This window comes from Nipponia nippon, unplaced genomic scaffold, assembly GCF_047370975.1.
Source record: "Nipponia nippon isolate SJK-2023a ecotype South Korea unplaced genomic scaffold, ASM4737097v1 scaffold_5, whole genome shotgun sequence".
NCBI classification, from domain to species: Eukaryota; Metazoa; Chordata; class Aves; order Pelecaniformes; family Threskiornithidae; genus Nipponia; species Nipponia nippon.
The window spans coordinates 15,462,740-15,487,008 of record NW_028262369.1 but is presented as its reverse complement, the minus strand read 5'-3'; the positions used below and the strand labels follow the sequence as shown (position 1 = coordinate 15,487,008).

Sequence of the window (24,269 nt, the reverse complement as noted above, 5' to 3'; positions counted from 1 at the left end):
CCCTCCCCACCTTCGATCCTGCGTGTCTGGCAGGGCTACGGCATTGCTTACAGCATGCAAGCGCTGGTCAGGCTCAGGGGTCACCCGTGGCACGGCCCCATGGTAGGCAGGGGAAGCCTGTGGGCACCTCACAGCCTATGCGCGTGGATGTGGATCAGCCCACAGTGATGGACAAGGCACAAAATCCTGGGAAAGAGCCAGCCCATGACAGCTCCAGCCCCTTTTATTGCTTCTGCTCCATGGCCCAATGGGAGACACACTTCATGGCTTTATTTATTATAAAAGATCTTTAGGAAGCTGATCGCTACCTAAACCCACCCCTATTTCTGCCCACAGGGACTCTGTCTAACAGGGTAATGGCACCGTTGGGGGCTAATTTCAGGCTTTTTGGACATGGGGACTTGCCCATGCCCACAGGTGAACCCCCCCCCGCCATCCCCATGCAGAGGGCAGAGCCACAGGTGGGAAACTGCAAAACCCAAACTCCGTTTCTAAGAAGCTGGATGCCAATAAAACCCAGTGTTTATTGCAGTACTCCTGATCGGCCTCGGTTTTATAAATGTGCGTTTAAAAATAAAAGCTCTGTTCATCTTAGCTGGCCACAGAAGGGCTTGAACGTTGAAAGGGCCGATCTGTCAGGCGATGGAGAGCCACCTCCCAGCCCCAAGCTCAGCAGGAGCAAACAGGCCAGCTACCTGCTTGGGATTTCTGTGCGCGAAGTCAGAGCCTCATGCATGAGAAACTCCAGCTCTGCTTTCAAGTATATTTGGCGTGAAGCCATGCAGTCTCTCTGGCACCACACGTCCCACCAAGGGGGAAAGACCCACTGGCCCCCAGAGAGCCACATCCCTCGGGTCCGCCCCAGCCTCGGGGGAAGATGGCTGGTTTGGGCACCTGCTGTAATGATGTGCTGGCTCGTTTTGGCTCAAGGATGGGCAGCAAGAAGGCTCCAGAGAGCTTGGGCAACTCATGTTTAAATGGTGTCACTGGGAAAAAAACAGCTTGGACCCCATGAGGCCACCCCAGCTGCATGAAGGGGCTGGCAGCCGGGAGCGTTCCAGCAGAGCCGAGGGGTACGTGACGTTTAGCAGCCATAGCGGCTGCCCGTGGCGCTCACCCACTGTCCCAGCTCCCCGCCTGCAAACCCCTGGCCAAGGTGGCTCTTGGCCAGGGGGTTGCATCTCAGATGGCCACACACTGCAAACACCTCTCCCCCAAATGCATCCCCCAAACCAAACCCACCACCTGGAGAAACACACAGTGGTTTAAACAGAAAAAAAAAAAGATCCTTGTGGTATGTAAATCCCACCACCACTGGCTAACCACACCATCTTTACACATTCGCCCCATCCCAACAGATGGGGCAGCTTTCAGAAAGACCCAAGACGATGCAGGCTTTGTCCCTGGCCCTGCAGCAGCCGGGGAAGGCACAGGTTCGAAAGCACCAACTTCAGTAGCCCCTCCCGATCCCGCACATGGCGGGGGGCCAGCTGCCACTGCTGAAATAGGTTATTTGCTGGCTACGTAGCTTTAAGCTCACATAGTTTTTTGCTGACAAGGGGCCCACAGGAGAGAGGAGAGGCAAGCCAAAGGTGTGAGCAAACAGTGCAGGGTGGCTAACCCTGGCCAATCTCTGGCTACTGCCCCTGCCTGTGGGGCTACATGTCCCAGCGTGGAATTTTACTCCTGCAGCCAGCAAGTCCTCGGGCCAGGAGATCAGGAGCTTGTGTTGGGATCCCGGATGGCGTGGGGGCAGGCGGGAACAGGGGCTGCGTAGCCTCCGCAGTGTCAGCAGTGATGCATGCACACGCCAGCCCTGACGCACCCGGCACGTCCCCGGGGCTTTGCCTGGGGCAGCCCAGCACCGGCTCCCTAGCAGCTGGGATGCCTCTTCTCTGGGGCCAGGCAGAGGAGAAGCTGCAGCGGCTGCTTTCTGGTGCTGCTGCCGGTGCCAGCTGGGTTGCTGCAGTTCAAGGATGGGCTGATGCAGGGGAGGAAGAGGCTGTGGGCACATCTATGCAAAAAGCATCCCTCTTGGAGTTCCCCCTTGGTCCAAATGCTCCCTTTTTGGTGCCCAGTTGCAGCTTTCCAGCAGTGCTGGCCACTTGCAGAGCTCAGCAGCCCCAGCACGGTCATCTGGCAGTGGTGGCTGGCACAGCCAGCCACGTATGCCGCAGCCCCTTTGCACCCACCAGGTGGCCGAACACCTCACCGCAGGGGTCCTGGCACAAGGCGAGTGGGGCTGGCAGCACGCTCTGTCCCCAGACATCCAGAGCCCGGACAGCAGCAGGGCTGCAGGCAGCTGCAGAACAAACTAACCCCGTGATACAGCCTCATGGGCACCTCTGATGGGTTCCCCAGCCTTTAACAGCAACATCCCCCCCCAACTTCCATCCTTGCGGTATGCGAGGACTGAAAACAGCATCTATGGATGCAGCCATGACAATCCTCCACCAACACAACCCTCAGCCTGCCTTTCAGACACCCATGGTGCCTCTGCTCTACCCACTTCTCAGCAACACCATAGCTTCTCCACCAGCACCCCTTCTCCACCCAGCTGCGTCTTCCCGGGCTGCTCCACATTCAAGACTTCAGGATGCTCTGTGGCATCGACCGTTCCAGTGCCTGACCCTGGTGGGATGCAGCACCCAGGACCTTCTGCGTGTAAGCAGGGTGCCTGGTGGACACACCCCCAGAGCTTTCCTGGTAGGCTGATGTTGGACGCTACCAGAAGGGAGATGGGGCGCTTTGATCACACAGCCTGCGTGTGCAGACCTCCCTTGCTTTGAAATCCAAGGAGCTACTGTCCGATCACTGGCTGGCAGGGTGAGCCATGAGCTCCTGCAGGGGCTGCCTGGCTCCCAGGAGGGGCTGGCACTGCTGCCTGCTCGCTGCCCCAGTGATGCCCTGGGTGAGCAGCCTGTGAGCAATGAGCAGGTGTGAGAAAAGCCCCTCTCTTCATCCCAAATCAGCTCTAAAGGCCCAGCTCTAAAGCTGTGGGAGCTCCTGAGGGACAAGGGCGAGCGGAGATCCCTCCTGCCAGCTGGAGCATGGCTACATCTCGCGTGTGACTGTGCCTCAGGGCTCCCTCCCCATGGCCAGATCCATGGGAGGAGTGGTACTGTCCCCGTATCCTGCTGCAGGGACTCTTCCTGCAGGGAAGCATGTAGCCATCCTCTTGTATTGGCTGTGAGGAACAGCACAGCTGAGCCAGTGCAGGGAGCCTGGGCAGCATCTGCTGGCTCCCCCTGCCCTTCCAGCTGCCCCTCTCCCTGCATCCAGGCGCCAGCCAGGAGGGAAATGTCCCCCAAGGCAGCCCCTTGGTATGAAGCCCTGTGAGGATGCAACGAACCACCTGCATGATCCCCGACTGCAACACAGAGAGGAGGATGGAGAGCCGGCGTGTGCCACACGGTGCACCGGACAAGGGCAGTGACATGCTGAGGGTGACCTCGTCTGTCAGAAATGCCGGGCTGGCCTCACGGGGGGCACAGACGCAGCAGAGAGACCCCCAAAGCTGGTGGGAAATGCCCCCCCCAGGCCGGGCTGCCAGGCACACAGGGCCAATCCTGCTGCCGGTCCCTTGTGGCACAGCCAGGCTGGGGTCTGCTCCCTGGGTCCAGGTGGCCGTGGCACTTCAGGTCCCCCTCCTCTTTCTCTCTGCAGCAGGGACAGCGTCTGTCTGTCCGTCTGTCCATCTGTGGTTTCAGCCTTCAGCAGGACTCCGCAGCGACACAAACAGGTGGCCACAGCCCCGGGTAACCACAGGAGGCCAGGGTTTTATGTGGCCCGGCTGGGCGGCAGGCGTTTGCTGTCCAGAATGGCCTTCCAGTCATCGGTCCAGGACTGCAGCCTGCGGCTGGGAGGCTTCAGCTGCAGGTGCTTGTTGTGGCAGGCTGTGAAGAGCACGTGCTCCCAGCTGGGGTTCAGCTCGGCCCCTGCAAAGCAAGGAGAGGTCGGCAATCTGGACAATTCCTCTGTGAGATGCAGAGGTTGACCTTACTCCAACATGAGGAGCCTGCAGACACAAACCCCTAACGAGAGCCTAATCAGACGGGCAGGGACCAGCGCCCATCGCCACCCGATGCTGTCTGCCCCTTGGGGCTGCCTCCGGTCACTCCTGCCATCCCGCACCTCCCTTACCTGTTATATCAGGTCTGTCATCTATAAGCAGGTCAGCAGAAACCACCGTCTTATCTCGCGTCAAAACAATCTGCTCGAGAAACTCGGGGCCAAAGTGCTTCTCCACCCAGGCATACTGGAAGGCAAGGGGCAAGCGGTGAGCGTGGGCACGGGAAGGCTGATGGACGGGGCAGGGGCTGCTCGGCAGAGCAGCGGCAGAGCCTGGCATGAGCCCTGGCCTCCACACAGGAAGGAAGGACATCTCGCTTAATAAGTTCATTAGTGGGAAGGATTTGGATGCTGCTGGAGCACAAGCTCTTCTAAAGCCAAGCAGCTTTCGACATCATGATGAAATATTAAGACCAAGCACCTCAGTGCAGGCAAATGGCAGAGCTTGGCCAACAGCAGAGCTGCCACTCTGTGAAGATGCTCAGGAACAAAACTGGTGGAGCAGGGAAATATTGCTGCCATTTTACAGCCAGCAGCACGTGGGGGTCAGCTGGCTTTCGCTGGGCAGCACGGTACGGGACGGGGAGCTGGGACTCAGACCTGCTCACCTTCTCGTAAGGGCAGTAGCGGTAGTTCTTGATCGGGCTTGTGCAGATGAACACGTCAGTGCTGCCATGAGGAGAGAAACGGGGGCAGAGCATGACTTCATAGCCAAACATGCCGATCAGACCTTGCTTCCCCTTGAGATGCACCCGTCTGCCTCTGCAAGACCCCACTCAGTGCCTAGGCAGGCAGGCACCCAAAGCAGACCCCCTGCCACACACAGATCAAACCGGGGTGATTTAAGATGTTAGTCCCCCATCTCGCAGGATCCCACCCCCAGGACAAGTACCCACAGCCGTGGCACGGGCATGTTCCCCCTTTTGCCACCCTTGCTGGGAACAGAGAGCTGAAGGGAAGGGGCTGCACATGGCTGATTTTCTTGGTGACTGCTCCAGGAGTCAAAGCCCTCTCTTTCCTCCCATGCCCAGCAGCCTCGTAGGCATTTTTAACACTGAAGTTGTATTCAGTGCTGCTTCTGAGAGGAGGATGAGCCTGCAAAGCCACTGCTGCTCCCCTGTCCATTCCCCAACACCATGGGTAGGATCCTACTCACTCTGCCAAATTTGCCATTTGCTTCACAGCTTCCACCGCCCCGGGGAGCGGGTCCAGCTCGATGAAGAAGTTCTTGGATTCCCAGATACTGATGGCTTTCTCCTGTGAGGGGAAAGAGAGCAGTTACTGCACAGGGCTTCTTGCTACTCTTCTTGCATGTGCATCTTCCCCACCCTTTGCTAGGACAGAGGATGGTGACAGTGAGAAAGGCAGGTCCCCTCCTGCTAACCTGCCTTGCCTCTGTGGGTTTCTCTGTTCCCCACCTGCCAACCTGCACTCGTCCCATACAATTTAGATCAGAGGTGCTCTGGAGCAGGCTTGGTTTTGCCTGTGCAGCCCCAGACGCAGAGGGAGCAGCATGTTCCTTCAAGGCAAAACACAAGAGATTGTCCAGAACTGAACCAAACCCCAGGTCTGTGTCTGGAGGGGCAATTCCATGTGGATCTGGCTGACATGGCCTGGTAGCCCTGCTGTAACGTGATGCTGTTCAACCACAGATGCTGTCTGGCCTATTTGTCTCAATCACATCACTTAAAATAGCAGCCGGGCTGCTCTCATAGGAGAAAGTATATTATAGGATGAACTACGTGTCAGGATGAATGCAGATGCTCTTCCTCGGGGATGCCTGGGCAACGTCTACCAGGCAAACAGAGCATCTCCAGGCAAGGGTTTGAAACACTTAACATCCAGGTCAGCAGCCGGAGTGCACTGGTATGGCACACAGGGAGAGCAGAGCAGAGAGAGATCACAGGGAGCAAAGCCTTGGGACGAGGGCAGAGTCCAGGGGCTGCCTGTGATGGGTCCAGCACAGCTCTAAGCAACAGCATCCCCTGCACTCCCTCAAACCGGTAACAGCTTGTCAGCTGCCAAGCAAAGGAATTATTTTGCACAGATACTGGGTCCTCGGGGAGGAGAGCCTGGGAGTGCTGCAACGCGGCTGCGGGCAGAGGAAGCAGCCCTGTCCCGGCGTTGCAATGCAGCTGAGCAGCTGCGGCTGGGAGAAGTTTTGAACGGAGCCCCACACTGAATGATTGATCTTGATTTTGAGCACCTCTGTTTCTGTATTTGAGGAAGGGGAACAGGGACAAAAGGAACTTTAAGCCCATCCTGGCCTTCTTGTATTGCACAGTATGGAGGAGCCAGCAGAGCATCAGGGCAGGGGAGCGCAGCCTCAGTGATGCTTATATGCTGGTTCTTACAGCTCATAGGAACAAATAGGCTGGTTGGACACACCAGCTAGACTTGCCGCTCCCTCCTGCCTGACAAATGTAGTGGGTAACCACCATGTTTTGCCTTTACTCCACCTGCACTGGGGGAAGAAAACAGGCAACCATGAGCAACTGGGGCTTTGCTGGGAACTCCAGGCTCAGGGCAGCAATGCCCCAGAGCAAACACAGGGCTCACTCGGGGAGTCATCTTCTGCTTCATCCTGCCGGTGGCCAAGACGCTGGCTGCACACCTTGCCTGCTCGCAGGAAGATGAATGCATGAACCCATTACATACCTGGGCACTGAGCATTTAACATGACATGCCTGAATCAAACCCTGCATTTCTCAAAAAATCCCAGATAATGTGAGAAGACCAGACACCCAACTTAAAAGGAGAAACTGCTCAGATCAACTGTTGCACTCTTCCCTTTTGCCGGAGCAGCAGAAAACATCGGCGGTTCAGAGGACGGAAGAAAAGCCTTCTTCATACACGTTCAAAATGAAACTCGCTGAATCGGTGCAAGAGAGCCAGCAGAAATGCCTCCTGCCACCACGACAAGAACAGCTACCCTAACAGTTTGCCACGAGGCCAGGCAAACATTCAAACTCCAGTTGCTCTGCTTTAGACCAGTGAGCAATGATGTTTTATTTTTAAGATACTGACTGTAATTGCACAAGAGACATCTGAGAAATGCGGCCTGCTGCAGCAAAGCACTTCAAACTGCGCTGAAGTGTTTTCTTACAGCAAGAACTTCCGTAGCTATTCTGCTTCCACTTACGTCAAAAAGCATTTTGCAATCAAGCTTGATGAAGGAAGAACTAAGCTCACCTTGAAGAAAAGACCTGCTCGGCTCCCAGAGCCAGAATAACTCCCTGAGGCACTGCAGCCAGCATGCTGCCCAGCAGATGGAAAAATCCCCCAGGCTGGGAATCCCACCACGTGCCAGGCAGGACAGACCCTCGATTTCCTTCTTCTTCTCTCTCCCCATGAGCAATTTCCCTGCCCGACCAGGGCTCCCCATCCTTCCAGGTCTGTGTGGGTGGCCTACTGCTGAGCTGTTCTCCCTTTCAGAGCTGGGACCTTCAGCTCGCTGGACTCTTTGGCTCCTATTTTCTGGTCTCCTGCAGCAGGTCGATGGTGCTCTGTGACGAGGTGGGACTGGAATGGCCCATGTGCCTGTAGCCACAGAGCTGCTCCTGCTCTCTTTATCCCTGGTCTGAAACCATGGGTGAAATCAGGGCTGCCCTGCAGTCGGTCTGTGTAAGTTTTGCTACTTGTTCAGCCCAAGGTTTTGGTGGTTTTACATGATCACGGCAGACACAAGATGAGCTCACTTCATTTAACACATCCAAAGTAGTTAAGGTCAAGAAAAAAAAAAGTGTTATCATGCATTACCTCTGCCAAACTTTCAGCATCTGCCTTACTGCATTAATGATGTCCTCCATTTCCCTTTCATCAATCCCAGCTAGAGAGGACCCACTATTCCTTCAGCTCATCCAGCTGTTTGGGAATTTACCAGCAGGAGAGCCCCAGACATTATTCACGCTCCCTTCCTTGTAGCCATCATACCACTAATGACAAGAGTACTTTTATTTGCTTTAACACCTTTCAGCTAGTGCAACTGCAATCCGCAGATGAGACCACAGACATCCCACTGAGATGGGAAACTCGTAGAGGCAGAGACCAACTTTCTGCAGCGCTCAGCCCTTCGTTGAAGGATAAAGTACAACATAAAGACAGCTTCTATTTTTAGGCTTTAATTATTAAAATGAATAAAATAATTTTCAGGCATGGGAGGGCTTGGGGTATTTTTAAGTACGCCCTCACATGAAGCATGAATTGCATGCTTTGCTCTCAACTTCTCTGCTGCATCCCACCCCTCACACTGCTGTTGAGGAACTAAATAATCCATCTAGGAACAGTATCGATCCATGTGGCTTGGCCAAATCCGAGCTAGAAAAAAACAGCTATGCAATTTGGGGTATTTTAAAACGATCAGATGTTCAAAGATCTCCTTTCCTTGCATTTATCTCCATCCATGCATGCAGAGAAAAGAGACAGATGTGCATGAAAAACACTGGATTTCTGGGAAAAGAGGCGCCGCTGGAAGCCCTCCTGCGTGCAGACCTGCGCCTAGGTTTCGGTGGGAGCTCCGGCCAGCGCCCGCAGCCCTCCCCAGCGCTGCACCCAGGAGCTGGGGGCCGGTGGGTCCCGCGGGGCCGGAGCTGCAGCTGCACGGCGCAGAGCGAAGGAGAGCCACGCGCGGGGCCGGGGATGCACAGACTCACGCTCAGCTCAGGTCCCAGGCGCCCGTATTGCTCCGACACCCAGAAGCCCCTCCGGTCCTCCAGGGCAATGTAGGGCTTGTCGGGGTACCTGGCCCTGAACTTCTTGAGGAAGCCTCCCTCGAAGTCGGCCAGCACCCCGTCCATGTCCACCAGTACCCGCAGAGCCCTGCGGGACCCCGCTGCGGGGCCGGCCCCCCTGCCCAGCCCCGCGAAGGGGCCGCAGCGCCGAGGCCGCAGGTGCAAGAAGCTGCTCAGCAAAATCATGGTGGAGGGGGGGGCTGAGGGCAGGGGATGGGGGGGGGATCTCCGGGCGGGGAGGCGGGGGGGCTTTATTTCAAGCACGCACCCTGCAAGCAGGCGGCCCTGGCAAGCAGAAGGAAGGAGCGGGGGGGGATGCAAGGGGGATGCAAGGGGGAGCAGAGGGGCTGCGAGGGGGTGCGGGGGGGATGCAAGGGCCCGTCCTCGCCCCCAGCGCCTCCTCCCCCTCCCCGCCCCATCCCTCCCCTTGCAGCGAGCGCGGAGCAGGCGGCGGCGGCAGCGGCGGCGGCGGGGGTGGCCGGAGCCGCCCGGGGCACGGCGGTACGCTCGCCCCGACCCGGCAGTGCAAAGCCCAGTTCCTCTTCCCGGTGCCTGACCGAGCCCCGAGCGGCGGCACCGCCTTAAAGCGGCACAAACGCCCCTGCGACAGCGCGGCTGCACCGCGCCTCCCGCCCGCCGTAAGCCTGCCCCAGCCCCGCTCCCGCCCCTTCCCGCAGCGGGGGCTCGGCGGGGCGGCGGGGTGCCCAGCCCGGAGGGGTGCCCAGCCCCAGCTCTCAGCCTCGGGGGCACCCCAGGCCGCCGCTCCACCTCCCCTTGCCCGCTGGGGACCCTCCCTCTCCCCCGTCCCCTGCCGACGCCCCCCTCTGCCCGCCCCTGCCTGCAGGCAGGTCTCGGGGGGGGCACGTGTGCGTGGCGTGGGGGCGTGCAGAACGTGGTGATTTTTGCAGCTAAGCCTTGACATAAAATATACCCATTTCTATCAGTCCGTGGGGAGGGGGCACGCTCTGCCCAGGATCTCACTCGATGTGACACAGCTCTGTCCCCACGGGTGACGGGAACCCTTAAAGTCAACACCCGGACCCAAAAGAAGCGGTGACAGCACACCACGAAGGTCTGTATGTTCTGCCGTGGGAGCAAAGATCGCCCTGGTCAAAAAACACTGCGGGGATTAAAGCTGCTAAAGAGGGGGGAGGCCTCTGAGTGTGACTAACAGGATTAGGCAACCGCTGAGCTGGGAGAGAAAAGATTTTGGTCGACGGCAATAATACGGCTTAGCGGTTCCAAAATATTTCATCTTTCAATTCCAGAATGTTTTCCAGTGGAATGTATTGCCCTTGTTTCACGGACAGGGCAAACGAGCTGTAGAGATGAGGTGATGCGGGGAAGGTCACGGCGTGGAGGAAGGAGCAGAACTGGCAGCTGGGCTGTAGGTGATGGTAACCGTCACAGTGAGGTTAGGAGGGAAAACGTGTGACGTTTCCAGTGCGTATTCTGCTTTCGCTCGCACCGGAGGCATCGTGCTTATTGCAAGGAATGGGATTTCAACAGAACTTGAAGTTTCTGACTAAGCAGCGAGGGAATACATAACGCGTCTCCACCCATGACAGGCGGAAGGGTTTCCTTCGTGGCATGCTGGAGACAAACATCCCGCCCGCAGCAGCTCAGGGCCGCGTCGCTTCGCCGCCTCAGCTCCTGCAGGGATGGGAAAGGAATTAAACCTCGGCACACGGGCGAGCAGGCCCGCGCTGAGGGCACCGCGACACGGGGAGGCGGGGTGACGCCATCGTGACGTCACCGCCACGCCCCCCCGCCCCAGCCCTGCTGAGTCACGGCTTCTCGCGCTGTTAGGGCCTCCCTTGTGCCTTGTCGGCACTTCCGGGCGGGCGGAGGGAAAGGCGGCGGTTGCCATAGCGACGGCAGCTCTCGCGAGAGGCGGCGCAGCGGCGGAAGTGACGGGCGGCGGCGGGCGTCGCGCGGCCCCGGCAAACGGTGGCTGATTGGCTCGGCGGCGGCGCGCGCAGCGCTTGCTCCTTCCCGCTTCCCCCACCCCCGCCCCGCCCCGCTCCGCCCCGCCCGCAGCGCGCGCGGCCGCGCCGCCAGCCGCCAAGATGGCGTCGGCCCTGGAGCAGTTCGTCAACAGCGTCCGGCAGCTCTCGGCCCAAGGTGACCGTGGAGGGGGGAGCCGCGTCCGGGCCCCGGGCGGCGGCGGCGGGGAGCCAGCGGGGGCTGAGCAGGGGGCGGCGGCCGGTGGAGCCCGCCGGGCCCCGCACGGCTGGGAGGGGGCGGGCCGGGGCCTGGCTCCTCTCACGGCTCTCCCTCAGGAGCGGGTCCGGTGCTCCTGCTCCCCCGAGGGGGGGCGGCTGGCTCCGGCGGGGCGCTTGGCGGGCTGTAATTCGGGGCTCCGCCGCCGCACGCAGAGGCGGCCTCGGAGGGATCGCGGAGGGTTCGGGCGGCGCTGGCTTGACAGGGCGTGAGGGGCCGGCTGCACAGCGCTCCTCGCTCCCGCTCCCGGGGCAGCGGCAAGGTAGGGGCTTTCGGGAGCTGGGGGTCCCGGGTGACGGGAGTGGAGCCGGCACCGGCGGTCCTGCCAAAATCTGAGCCTTGAAAATCAGGGGGGAGGAGCGGGCATCAGAGGGACTTTAACTGGGATTACATAGCCCAGCCTGTCGCCTAAGCGATGGGCATGCAAGTGCGGCGTGTGTGTCCTAAAATACCTTTCAGAAGCGTTAGCTCCTGGGGACAAAGCGGAGCATGGACAGAGCAGTCCTGCCTTCCCACGGAAGCTACGATAGGAGGCCTGAGACTGTACATCAGAGTTGCCATAACCAAGCGTTCAGAAAGTGTTTTAATAACCATAGTTAGAATTCCTCAGTTTCATTGCTAAACCCCTGATTCTCCTGTGTCTGGGCATAGCCTTTCCTAGTTCTTGAACTTTCTGTCTGCGTCGATGCTCCCTAAAAGGCGTTCTGAGTGTTTCTCTGCATGGGGTGGTTGCTCCCTGGAACCGATCAAGAATTGATGCTTTCCTCTATGGCCCCAGGCTTCATCTCTGGCAGTTACTTTTGGGTGGAGCTCCGACTTTCTCTTACTTCGGTTGAACTTATTAAATAACGACTGTTTTTACTGGGGATATCCGATACAAGAGACAAATGATACCTGCAAGGTGCAGGTACAAACGAGATGAAAGGTGATTCTTTGTACGCATGTAATTCAGCAGGAGAACTTTTTATTACAAGGTTTTGCGGATGCAAAAGGTTCAAGAGGAGACTGGTTGACTTTATGGAAGTTCTCCCATTAAGGATGAGCCAGATAGACATTCTCCGTGAGAGAGTAAATCCAGACACCAGAGAGGCTGCTGGAGGTTATGAGAGCACACGGGAGAAGTCTGTGTACTTGTGGTGGTGTTGGTTTCTGGTTATCAGCATTTGCCCGCACGGGAGGTGACATGAATGGACATTTAGTTGGGCCTGGTGTGGCTATTTCTGCTTACACTGTGTGAGTTGCTCAGTGTGTGTTTGTGGGTAGAGGGTTGTTTTGGGGTTTTTTTTTTTTTTGCTTTGTTTTTTAGGGGAATGCTAGATGATAGCTGTAGAACGGGTGGATTTCTATGCTAGGGAGGATACCAGAACTAAGGTTTTGCAATGCTTGAATTAAACCGCAGAGCGCTTTACAAGCCCTATTCCTTTCCGTGCTTATGCCTGGAGTTTTAATTCTGTGTGGAGAGCGCTGTTTTGGGGATGAGTTTCTGGAGGTCCTGGGCTCTGGTTCCACAGTTGGAACTTTTGATCCCTCTGTTACTTCAAAACTAACGTTTCATTGCTAGGGCTTCCCAGGTTTTCTTTTTCAAAGGAAAAGGACAGAGAGTTGACAATAGTGTTAATCTCTATGAATGGAGCCACTATTCCTCGTTTTATGAAGATTTTTGTAAGGGTGAGAGAACCTTTGTTTTTTCTCTCTAGCCCGCAAGGATTAAACATTGAGACAATAGTCTGCTTCAGAAAGACGTAGTTTTAATTAAAGTAATTGCAGGGGAAGACTTTGAAAGCAGTTAATGATAATCGGTCTGCTTTCTTTGTAAGGTTTTTTGGGCTTACCATACCTTCATAATTCAAAATAGTTGCCTTTCATGCTGTGTTCATAGCTCCCAATGAGTAGAATAACATTGTAGTTCTAATTATACGAAGTAAATTTAAGAACAGATTTTTAAATGCTATTATTGTTGATACTTAGTTGTAATTTTAATGTCTACTTCAAAAAAAAATGCTTATGAGCAGACCTTGAAAAGTGGATAGGGCATTTGAGAAGCAGCAAAGAACAAGCTCTGGTACTGGGATTTTTTAGAAAGTGGAGGAAACTACTTTTGGTACTGTTTTGGTTTCCCCCTTATAACACCTAGAAGACCCAAGTGTAGATACATGTATCCACATGAGGCAAAATTTTGCATCACAGTACACTGGTCAAAGTTTTGGAGACTTGGCTTAGGTGCGCTTGGTGTTGATACAAGACCCTGAAGCCCCCTTTCTGATACAAGACCCTGAAGCCCCCTCTCTAATGAGGCGAGCTGCTGCTGCTTCTCATGTTGTGTTTGTGTTCTGAGGGTTTCCTTTCCAGTCCCAAAGGCCAGAAGCTTAGCTGTCACCTTATAAAAAAATCATACTGCAGGTACCTTGCTTGTTGAAAACTAATGCCTGTTGTATTACAGAAAAGTAAATTCTCTGTGTGATACTACTTTTCCATCAGATTATGTAGGTCAGCAGGTGTAATGAGGTATGGGAATGCATGAGTGTTCTCTAATTAGTGTTTGACAGTGATGTTTTGTATTTCAGGGCAAATGACCCAGCTTTGTGAACTGATCAATAAAAGCGGAGAACTGCTAGCAAAAAATCTTTCCCATCTGGATACAGTGCTTGGTGCCCTGGATGTGCAGGAACACTCATTAGGCGTTCTTGCTGTCTTGTAAGTATTGCTTTCTTTTAATTAAATATCTCAGTATTAAAACTTCAGGCAACATGCTGAATTGTCAACCAAATGTTTTTCTTTTGGACATAAATGTTTTCAATCTGCATTTCTTAGAATGGTGCTTAGTTTCCTTTGGTGATGCACATTTTATTAACAAAAATACCAAGGCAAATTTGTATTTTCAAGAGAAAAAAACCTCTGGAGCTTGTAAATGCCATTACTGTCAAATGGTAACATTGGGGGTTCGTTTTCCTTAAGGCTGTATCCATTTCTCTTGTTTGTGCCTTTGTAAGTATTTTTCCATATGTGTTCAGCAAAAAGGTATAAAACTAGCTTTTAAAACTCAGTTGGCAGGGCATTAGTGCGCTAAACTGTAAGCGTGAAGCAACACTTTTTTTTCTGGTGAAGCATGGGTTCTTATCATAGTTCCTGGGTATTTGTCTCTAGACTGCCTTGAGGCTCTCGCAGCTCTCTGTAGTTTAAGATAATACTTGAATTGCCTTAGTGATGCTGAGGTAAGGTAAGGGTATTTGGCCTTGAAGCTCAAACTGTTTTTTCTAACTGTACCTAACTGCAAGTAAAGCATCTATGGGTTTCACTGTTACTTTAAAGTTCTCTTTTAAAGGAAAGACCAGAATTCTAGTACTTGTTCTACTACCCTTTTGAGACAAAATGACTGTAATACATAGAGATCATGCACTTAATATTACAATTCACTACCGTCTCATAAAAATGCATTATGGAATTTACAAAAAACAGGGCATCAGTTACTGCGTTAGCAGAAGAATCGTATCATGAGGTACATGAAAACAGTCATTAAAACAGGTGGAGGAAGGAAGATAACTGTTTATAAGAAATAACATGTAAAATGTATTATTTCAAGAGGTGGTTTCAGTGGAGCATATAGTAAAGTTCTGGCTGAAACTGTGGCATGGCAAACTGCTACGCTGGTAGAGTAAGACTCTGAAGAGACAGGGAAGGGGTGGCAGCACGTCACCTGGACAGTGATAAGCCTTGTGGGGAGGGACAGTTCATGATCTAGGTGGGTTTGAAGCATACATTACAGTGTTTAGCAACTGAAGTATGGGCAGGGTTGGGTACCTTCCAACAGCATTAAACGGAGTTTTTTCTGTATGTTTTCGTGACATTTGTAGGATGCATAGCTAGACGTTTCACTGCCCTCAGATGAGCATTACCATAGTTCATCTCACAGAAGAAGCAATGTGCAAGGCTACAGCCTATAGGGTGCTAAGGAACCACCAGAGATGGAGAGAAACTGGAAGTGAAGAGAAAGAGCTCCTAACAAGAGGAATACATCTAGTAATTTAATAGTTGAGAAATCATGAGCACATTCAAGCAGGAGATGGCTGCAGGATAGGCAAAAGTGTCCAGAGAAGTTGTGTGGCTATTACAAGTCATCATCGTTAGCCAGTGTTTCTATTATGATTGTAACTATTGTACCAGATAAAATGATCTTTGTTGGCCATAGTTTGTTCTAAATTGTAGTTTGCACTAGATTGAGAATGGGGGTGTGCACAGAAAGTGTATTTGCAAATGTTGTGCAGCTCCTGGGGAAATCGTATGCCATCTGTCATAAACACTTTGGATTTGTTTGCAAGCATCTACATGCACCTGCAGAGACTTAGCGATGAAGATGAAGCTTTTTTATTAATCTCCAAGTGTTAAGTGTTAAACCTTTTTTGTTGTTGTTTTTATTTTAGGTTTGTGAAGTTTTCTATGCCCAGCATCCCTGATTTCGAAACATTATTCTCACAGGTGCAGCTTTTTATCAGCACTTGTAATGGGGAACACATTAGATATGCAACAGACACTTGTAAGTTAAGCTTACTTTCAGACTTTATATGTTTTTTGATAGTTTGATATTACTGATTTTTCACTGTGTTGGATTTTTTGTTTGTTTTTTATTGTATTTAGTTGCTGGCCTGTGCCACCAGTTAACAAATGCCCTTGTGGAGAGAAAACAGGTGAGCAAGTATCATCTAGTACAAATAAGCTACCTACCTATCCAAGCTCTTAAAGGGGACCTTACCAGTCTCTTACTCGCTTCATAAAGATTTGCCACTAACTTAACGTTAAGTATTTTTGTGCAGCTCCTTACTTGTTAAGTTTACCGAGAGGTAACGAACGTAAACGAGGATTTTAAAGGTTTCTATAAGGAAAATGTAAGGAAGATAATTTTTTTCTTTGGGAGAGTCACCTAAAAACATGCTCTCGCACACGAACTAGGAAATTTGTAGTACCAAGAATGTTCTTCAGACAATGTGTGCATGAGTAGGAGAGAGCTGCAAAAATTATTAGCGCTGGTGAGTCAGTGATACTAGTTTCACTGTTATTCTCGCCAGTGTTACATAATGTTCTTAATGAAATGCCTTAAAATGTAAAGGAAACTTGATTAAGAAATACTTGACCAATGTTTTTGTTGCTAAGATACTGACTTTTGCAGGCCATTTTAGTGAAATCTAGCCTGAAATAGAAGTAGAGATCAAATCTGGTTTAAGTGGAGTAAAGTGAGAGCCTTGCCTTTGTTATTTGGTGGGAGTTTAGATGGCATCATGGAGTCAAGAAAGGTTATCTTGTCGATACAAATTACCATATTCCTGATGAGGCTGGCTTTGTGGAGCAGAATTGATGACTTCAGTTTATCAGGAGAAGTTGTATAGCCAAGGTTAATTTTATTTTCTGAGAACTGCAGTATCCTACAAAAAGGGAACCTCAGGTCAACTATCACTTAATGGAACCTGTCAATTAGTGTTATTTTTCATTTGTAAGTGTCAACATAAGATCCAATGTGCTGCCATCTATGAGAAATTGTCTGAAAGAGATGTAATTTCTGACAGCCCCTGCGAGGAATTAGCATTCTCAGACAAGCCATAGACAAGATGCAGATGAACACAAACCAGCTGACCTCAATACACGCAGATCTCTGCCAGGTAAGGGGAGCATAAGGGCTTTTTATGAGAGTAAAAGCTTATAAAATACCTATAACCTTTTGAGGAAATACATGTTCACATATTGCAATGTAAAAATGGCTTATAAGTGTTTGTGTGTTTTTTTCCCCCCAGTAATAAATAATATGATATACTGAAATAAAATCCCCTTCTATTAAATTTAAATGTTCAGCGCGTGCCCCCAGATCTTTGGTTTTGTTGATGACTTCTGAAAGTCCTTTGACATCCCTTCTCTCTGGGCTGAAAGTCACACACAGCTTGTCTTAGGCAGTATAAGTCCAGATACTGTTTGCTCAAGTTTGACAAAAGGCATGTTTGTCTCAGTGTCTTTGGCCTGGATTTACGCTTCTGTCTCATCCTTGGCTCCTGGGATGTAGGGTTGGACAGGAATGTTTAGTGCAATATTTAGTGCTGCCAGCACAGTAGTCTGGAAGGCCTGGAGTTTCAAGCAGCTTTGTCAGAGTCTAATTTCTTTAGGATTCAGATAATTTATAACAGTTCACAATCTGTGTTAAGGGATTTCCAAATAGCATGATGGAATGAATAATCTGTGTTACAGCACAACTGATGTGCACTGTTTTCACTCTTGGAGGAGTGAGATTTATTAAATAGTACTAGATGAATTCAGTTTCAACTTCTTCCTCATGGAAATGGCTAATTTATGAAAATTTGATTTATTTTCTTGTAGCTCTGTTTGTTAGCAAAATGCTTTAAACCTGCCCTCCCGTATCTAGATGTGGACATGATGGATATTTGTAAAGAGAATGGGGCATATGATGCGAAGCACTTTTTATGTTACTACTACTATGGTGGGATGATATACACTGGGCTAAAGAACTTTGAAAGAGCACTCTACTTTTATGAACAGGTAACTTTAAATAAAATGGTAAGTCTAAAGCGTGATCAATTGAAAGGCAAAAGTAGCATGTGTAATAGCACTGAGAGAACTTACCATCTTTGAATTGCCACCAAGGATAGCAATAAAAGCTGTGAACCTCACATAAAGTACAAGCAGTCTCCAATTATTTTCATTCTTAACCTTAAGAATATAATTCTACTAACAGATCTATGCTGCTGTTCATCATTCGCATAGGTTTTGCTTTAGCATGTGTGTTCATCATAGTAATACATAAAAACTGATTTGGGTTAGTGTTCACTGTTAGCTCTTTTATAAGGATACAGCCTGAGTGGTACTCTTTAGTGTATAAAGTGAAGTAACAAGCAAACTGTCTTTAGAGGTGTTTTCCTTTAAGAAGGTCTGTTACAGCCAAGTAACTATTGCACCATAAAACTATGCAACTCAAAGGTTGATGTTAAATTTATCTCACTATAAATATTTTTCAAATGCCTGCTTATTACTGCTCACATAGAAACAGTTCACAGGCTGACATTTGGAATTGTGTATTCTTAAAGAAAAAATAGTTCAGTGGTTTTGTTAAGACCTTTGCTAATTTTATGAGGGGAGTTACACTTCTTCAAGGCTGTTAAAGTATTTGCCACTTTTACTTTGTGAAAGAAGAGAAAAATCACAAAATTGGGAAAACTTTGTGTGTGTGTGAGAGGGAAATGCTGTGAAATGTGCAAAATAACCTGGTGCAGCATTTTTCTTTTCTGTAAACAAGGGTCAGCTCTTGAGTAGCTAGCAGTATCACAGTAAACAAAAAAATCCCTTTTCCCTGATTCTGCAGACCTCTTTCAGCATACTTAAATATGAGATCTCATGATGTAATAGCTTCATAAAACCTCTTTAAGGATCTGTGTAAATCTAGGTTCTACCCGAACTGTATAATCACTCCTGGTAACAGGTAGCTACAGGTGATTTCTAGTACAACTTTAGATACATACCAAGGAAAAGTTTTGATTTGATCTTAACAGGGCTATTTTAAGGTAGGCATCACTGTAACAGGATATGTTTTGAGTAGCTTGTACAGAATTTACTTTTTTAGGACATTTTTGGATAATTAATTTTGACAGAAGTTAGTTAAGCTTTAATGCTCAAAGGTGAATTTCATATGTCATTGTATCCTTTCTGCATGCAGCTTTAAACTGAGATTTTTGTTAATGCAGTAGCTACCAGGATCTGCCAGTAAGTATACTAAATTTCTATTCCATTTCTTTCTTGCTTGCTTAGGCAATAACTACTCCAGCCATGGCAGTCAGTCATATTATGTTGGAATCATATAAAAAGTATATTCTAGTTTCTTTGATACTACTTGGCAAAGTTCAGCAGCTACCAAAATACACTTCCCAGATAGTTGGTAGATTCATTAAGGTAAGTCTTGCGAATACAGCTAAATAATAGAACAACAAACCTGAATTTGTAAATGATATTTTTTTCTACCCTCGTTTGATAGTACTGTTTAACATTGCACATCATGGGAAATAAGGCACAATGTGCCAGAGTACAACCTCTTGCTGCCTTTCTAGTGTACAATAGCTAAAGATTGTCTGGCAACTAGTTGAAGTATGAAATGCTAAATAGTTTATTCCAAAACTCCAGCTTTATAAAGAATAAAAGCTTCTGAAAAAGTTGAAGTAGTACATCTATTACAAACAAACTGTATTGTTCATATTGGTGATACAGGTTTTTAAACTTAAATTTGAAAAAACTTTAGGGTTGAATAGTACTTACCAATATTCTCTTCACTGATACTGCACATCCCTTGATAGCATTTTACTTTAAAACTCAAACAAGACTCAGATTTCATATGGCTTTCAATATGCAGTGTCCTTGTAAAAACATTCAACCTGTAACTTCATCTAGTTGAAGTATGAAATGCTAAATAGTTTATTCCAAAACTCCAGCTTTATAAAGAATAAAAGCTGCAAGTTTGGAGTCCATAAGCATTCTGATTAGGAGGTGTAGGGTGGAAGATAAAACTGCTAGCGAGAGAGTTCTGATCCTAGGTAAATAATACACTTTAAAAAGTTAGTTCCTATTTAACACTGAGTTTGTTGATTTGTGACCAAAATTTTAAAAAGTTCCAACAATCTTCTAACTTCAGATACTAATAAGCAAGCTCAAACAATTGCCATTTTAAAGTCATTTAGATGAACTAGTCTTCACCCCCTGATTCCCTGTTGTCCATGCTGTGATGCATTGTGGTCAAGGATGACAGTGTCTTAGAGGGTAGAACAAACGTGGGCAGTGACTAGTCAATACGCTACTCACCTTGAGTTCAGCTTACGTCATAGCCTGGTCAGCTAATGGACTCTTTCTTGCACTGCCATAACTAGAACTGTCATACAGAGGTCCTTGACTGATGTTTACTAAATCTTATATTGCAGTAATGCAGATGTAGTGTATGAGGATCTATCATTGCTGTAAAGCCATGTGTGGGCATCACGTACTTTTTATGAGATGCTTGAGCTACTTAAATTTACTTTTATGCCTGCACGGCTTCTAACGTTGAAGTAGTGAATAGATTTTGTGAGGCTGGTTGAACACTGTGTTCTTTAAGAAGGGTTCTCATTTTTCTAATTGCAGCCCCTTAGCAATGCTTACCATGAATTAGCGCAAGTTTATTCAACCAATAAACCCTCGGAGCTTCGAAATCTGGTGAACAAACACAGTGAAACATTCACAAGGGATAACAATATGGGGCTGGTTAAGCAATGCTTGTCATCTCTCTACAAAAAGAATATTCAGAGGCTAACCAAGGTAAGATGTAGGGGTTTTGTTTTGCTGAGAAATTGTGATTAGTTTTTCTCAGAGTGTCTCTCTGAAATGTATTCAATTCAGAGCAAAATGTTAATGTAGTAATGTCACGGAGAAATTACTAAAACTGAGATTTGTGTCTCTGAAACAAATGAGACTAAAATGCTCTCTATAGAAAACCAATTCAGTTGGCTCCTTATGCATTATTTAAAAGGTCGCTCAATATGTCTGTCTGTCAGAGGGGTTTGCCCATGAGATTTTCATACATAATCAAAGAAGTTGGGAGTGCTGCTACCAAATGACCTTCATCTCTATTTGAAAAATAGGAAACCTGAACTTTACGGGTTACTTCATTAGAGAAGAGTGAGTGAGTGGGACAGATTTTGGAAGTATCTGAAGCAAAAGGAAAAACAGCAGCAGTGGAGTGATGTGCTCCTTCAGCTGAGAGATCAGATTAATCCTTAAAGATGATCAGGGAAAGGTCTTTTGGTGTTTGTTGCAGTAGAACTAACCTCAGAAGCAACGCAGTACCTGCATCTCTCTCTTGAAGGAAATGATGGACAGTCACCTTACTCATGTAGAAAGGTGAGGGACGAGGTTGGTCAGGACTTTGTCTGGGGTAAAAAGGAATTGCAGAAATGGAGTAATGACTCCATTAGTTTCGTCTGCATAGATGCACAGTATAACAAAGTGGTATCTTTGGAGGAAGAACTGACTCCCATCTCATGGTGCTTTTATACGTAATAACTATGTGATCCACTTGTTTCTTCCTATCAGACTTCAAAATAAGATTGCGTAGGTCATGAAGGATTGATAGGGAAGGTTCTCAGCATCTAGTTTTAACCATTTAATACTTTCTAAATTTCAGACATTTTTAACATTGTCATTACAAGACATGGCAAGTCGAGTGCAGTTGTCGGGGCCCCAGGAAGCAGAAAAATACGTCCTCCACATGGTACGACTTGTTACTTGGCTAAGCTATCCTAATTTCAAAACATCCAGTTTAAGACTCTCTCTAAGTGTTTGGATTGGCAGTGCACGTTCTGAATGGCTGAAGAATGGTTCTTTTTCAGGGTGAAGGAAATACTGTCAGTCTGCTGTGGTGTTTAGACTGCTCTCAAAAAATCTTAAAGGATGTCCTCTGCCTAAGATAAGGCATGCATCATTTGTCTTTGGGAAACTGTTAGGAAATAAAGAGCAAACAAGTTAAAGATGACTCCACAAGGAGTCCATGTGTTGTAGTTACCTGAAATTCTGTTCTTAGTGATACCTTACATGAAACCCTCTCTCATTTCAGATAGAAGATGGTGAAATCTTTGCAAGTATTAATCAGAAAGACGGCATGGTCTGTTTCCATGATAATCCTGAAAAATATAACAATCCAGCTATGCTTCATAACATTGATCAGGAGGTAAATGTTTAAGATACTAACTGCTCTTGGAATTCCTACTGAACAACCTTGGTCTGTAATCAGAGAGCTGCTGGGAGAAGCCAGTGTAGGTAACTTACATGTAGGGGTTGAGGAATCATTACTGAGATTGAGGAATCATTATTCAACTGTTTCCCAGTACCAGTATTTAAAGGTGTTAGACTGATAGTCAGTTACTGTCAATGCGTTCCCTGTTGTATCTTCTGTACAGCTTGAGATGTTTCAGTAGACTGACTGCTTAATGTTGGAGATGTGAAGTTCCCTGAATTGACTGGATTAGAAAGAATGTTTTTAGAGTTTTAGATTTCAAGGATCGCTTCCACTGGCTGTCAGTAACCTGCCTGTAGGCTGAGGTGGTTGACCCACATGGGACTTTCTGTCAGTGGCCTTAAAAAGGATTGTTAGGAAGACATGGATCAAAATAATGGAATAAAAAAATGGTCTGACATTTTTGTTTGGGAGATGAGGGATGAGAACATTTTGACATGGAGCTTTTATGATGGCAGAAGTTATTGGTTCTAAATAGCACAGCCATGAAATATATTGAAGATCACGTTCAAGCTGGACAAAGTAATCAACTTAATATATATTTTTAAGATGCTGAAATGTATAGAGCTTGATGAACGACTGAAAGCCATGGATCAAGAGATCACTGTGAACCCTCAGTTTGTGCAGAAGGTAATTGATTTAGTGTAAGAGATTCAGTGCAGTGCATATGTGTTGCACTGAATGTCAGTATTTACAGTGTTAATAATTACATATTATTAATAATATGTGCACAAACATCATGCTTTAAAACAAAAAGGAAGTGCATATTACTTCATATGCACTTTATTTTCCTACCTGTTAACTTCAAAGAAGTCTGTCTCAAAGATAAACCTTCAGACCTGTTTTTGAAAAGAAATAACTCTCTCTCTTCCAGAGTATGGGCTCTCAAGAAGATGACTCAGGGACCAAACCATCCAGTTATTCCTGAAATTCATGTTGCTCACCACTCCGCTTTCAAGTAACAGCTTATGAAAGAATCACGCCTGGAACAGGGCATTGAGGAGTTCCACGAAGAGAGCAGAGAGAACTGAGCTTTGCTTTTCACCTGGACATTAAGAAAATAAAAGAACACCCTCCCAGTACTGTATAATATCAGAAATATTCTCTGCAAAGAAAAAGGAAATCTCAAAAGAAACTTAAAAGTCTGTTGTGGATTTATTTATCTTCAGATTAACATCGTTAATGCATTAAATAATCTACCTTTTGTTTTAAAGGGTTTGAATGTTGCTGTGTTTCTGTAGCAGTCCTTTTTTCTCTTCTGAAAAAAAAAAAAAGTGTTATTCAGGGAAGAATACAAACTAGTGTTGGCTCACGTACAAGATAATTACTGGTTCATTATTCTGTATTTAAAGTTGGCTCAAAGTGCAGATTTATCATATGTATGGTGGGTGGAGAGGCGTGGAGTTTAAGTAAATTCTCTACGTTATAATTTGCATATGGCCGGTATAGCTGGCTGCTGTCTATTAAATGAAGTAAGAACTGTGTTCTTCCCAAAAGGATGAGCATATTAACGAGTCCTTGTAAGGCAGTTTTGCTGAAAAGCAGAAATCACTATAGGGAATCCATACATGACAGCTATTTATGATTTTAAGTTTCTGGTACAAAATACCTCCTACTAACATTTGCTCTTAGATCAAACTTACTAGGCCTAAGCAAAAGGATATTTGAAAGATTGTGGTGTTCTGGAGGATTCTAGATACAAAGTTGTTCACATGGAAAGAAATCTAAATTTTTGTTCCTATACAATTGGCATGAAGGTATTCAACAGGCTAATACTTTTCTGTGGTGGAAATAAGTGAAGGCCATGCTATAGATCTTTGTTTCCAGAGAATATAATTGTACATGGAACATAGAATTCTATACAGCTCTCAAAATGCAGGATTTTATTTGGAGATAACATGCTGGAATGCTATCTGTTTTTAATTCACTATTTTAAACATAAAAATTTAGTTGTTGGATTCTTTAAGTGCTTCACCCCTTAAATCAATGGGCTCTTTAAATTTTCTGTAGCTCTCGTGTATCTGGAGATTTTCACTGTTAAAACACTTTTGAAACACTTCATGTCAGTGCAAATCTCCTACTATCAGGCATAAATAAACCTGTCATCAAGTCAGAATGCGAGAAGCTCAGCATCCAGTGCTTCCTACTTAAACGCCTGACTAGGAGCTGCTTGTTACTGCTAACCTGCCAGCTTTTTTTTCAGGAGCCTAAGCGGGAGCTAAGCATTTCTGGCTTTTGCCATGTGAAGCTTGTATGTATTGAGGTCACCCATGGTTGAAAATACTCCATTTGTGCTTCCAGTGCTGATACAGAACTGTTGGGGTTTTCACTTAAAATTGGTGTCTTAATTCTAGCAGAGCCTCTGTGACAGCGGTATGCTTTTTAATAGAAGAGGTATGTCCCCAGGTTGTTCTCTAGGTGGTGAATGATGTTTTAAAAAGTAT

At 47.9% G+C, this 24,269-nt stretch overlaps 2 protein-coding genes across 7 annotated transcripts; one reads left to right on the top strand and one right to left on the bottom strand.

Annotated features, from left to right (window-relative positions):
- Positions 1-504: 504 nt before the first annotated feature.
- NT5M (5',3'-nucleotidase, mitochondrial) lies at positions 505-9,870 on the bottom strand. The gene is made up of 5 exons (XM_009467939.2): positions 8,724-9,870; positions 5,228-5,328; positions 4,680-4,740; positions 4,144-4,258; positions 505-3,938 (listed from the first exon to the last, which is right to left on the bottom strand). The coding sequence occupies exons 1-5, from the start codon at positions 8,985-8,987 to the stop codon at positions 3,781-3,783; spliced, it is 699 nt and encodes a 232-aa protein (XP_009466214.2). The 5' UTR covers positions 8,988-9,870; the 3' UTR covers positions 505-3,780.
- Positions 9,871-10,670: 800 nt separating this feature from the next.
- Positions 10,671-23,038, top strand: COPS3 (COP9 signalosome subunit 3). 6 transcript variants are annotated; one of them, XM_087731209.1, is made up of 12 exons: positions 10,677-10,925; positions 13,589-13,718; positions 15,443-15,555; positions 15,657-15,706; positions 16,580-16,672; positions 17,379-17,558; positions 18,822-18,962; positions 20,178-20,351; positions 21,217-21,303; positions 21,646-21,759; positions 22,375-22,455; positions 22,700-23,038. In XM_087731209.1, the coding sequence occupies exons 1-12, from the start codon at positions 10,871-10,873 to the stop codon at positions 22,751-22,753; spliced, it is 1,272 nt and encodes a 423-aa protein (XP_087587335.1). In that variant the 5' UTR covers positions 10,677-10,870; the 3' UTR covers positions 22,754-23,038. The 6 variants fall into 6 exon arrangements, with proteins under 6 accessions (XP_087587338.1, XP_087587335.1, XP_087587337.1 ...); XM_087731211.1 differs by lacking the exon at positions 10,677-10,925 and adding an exon at positions 11,074-11,286; XM_087731210.1 differs by lacking the exon at positions 10,677-10,925 and adding an exon at positions 11,396-12,257.
- The last annotated feature ends 1,231 nt before the right edge of the window (positions 23,039-24,269 follow it).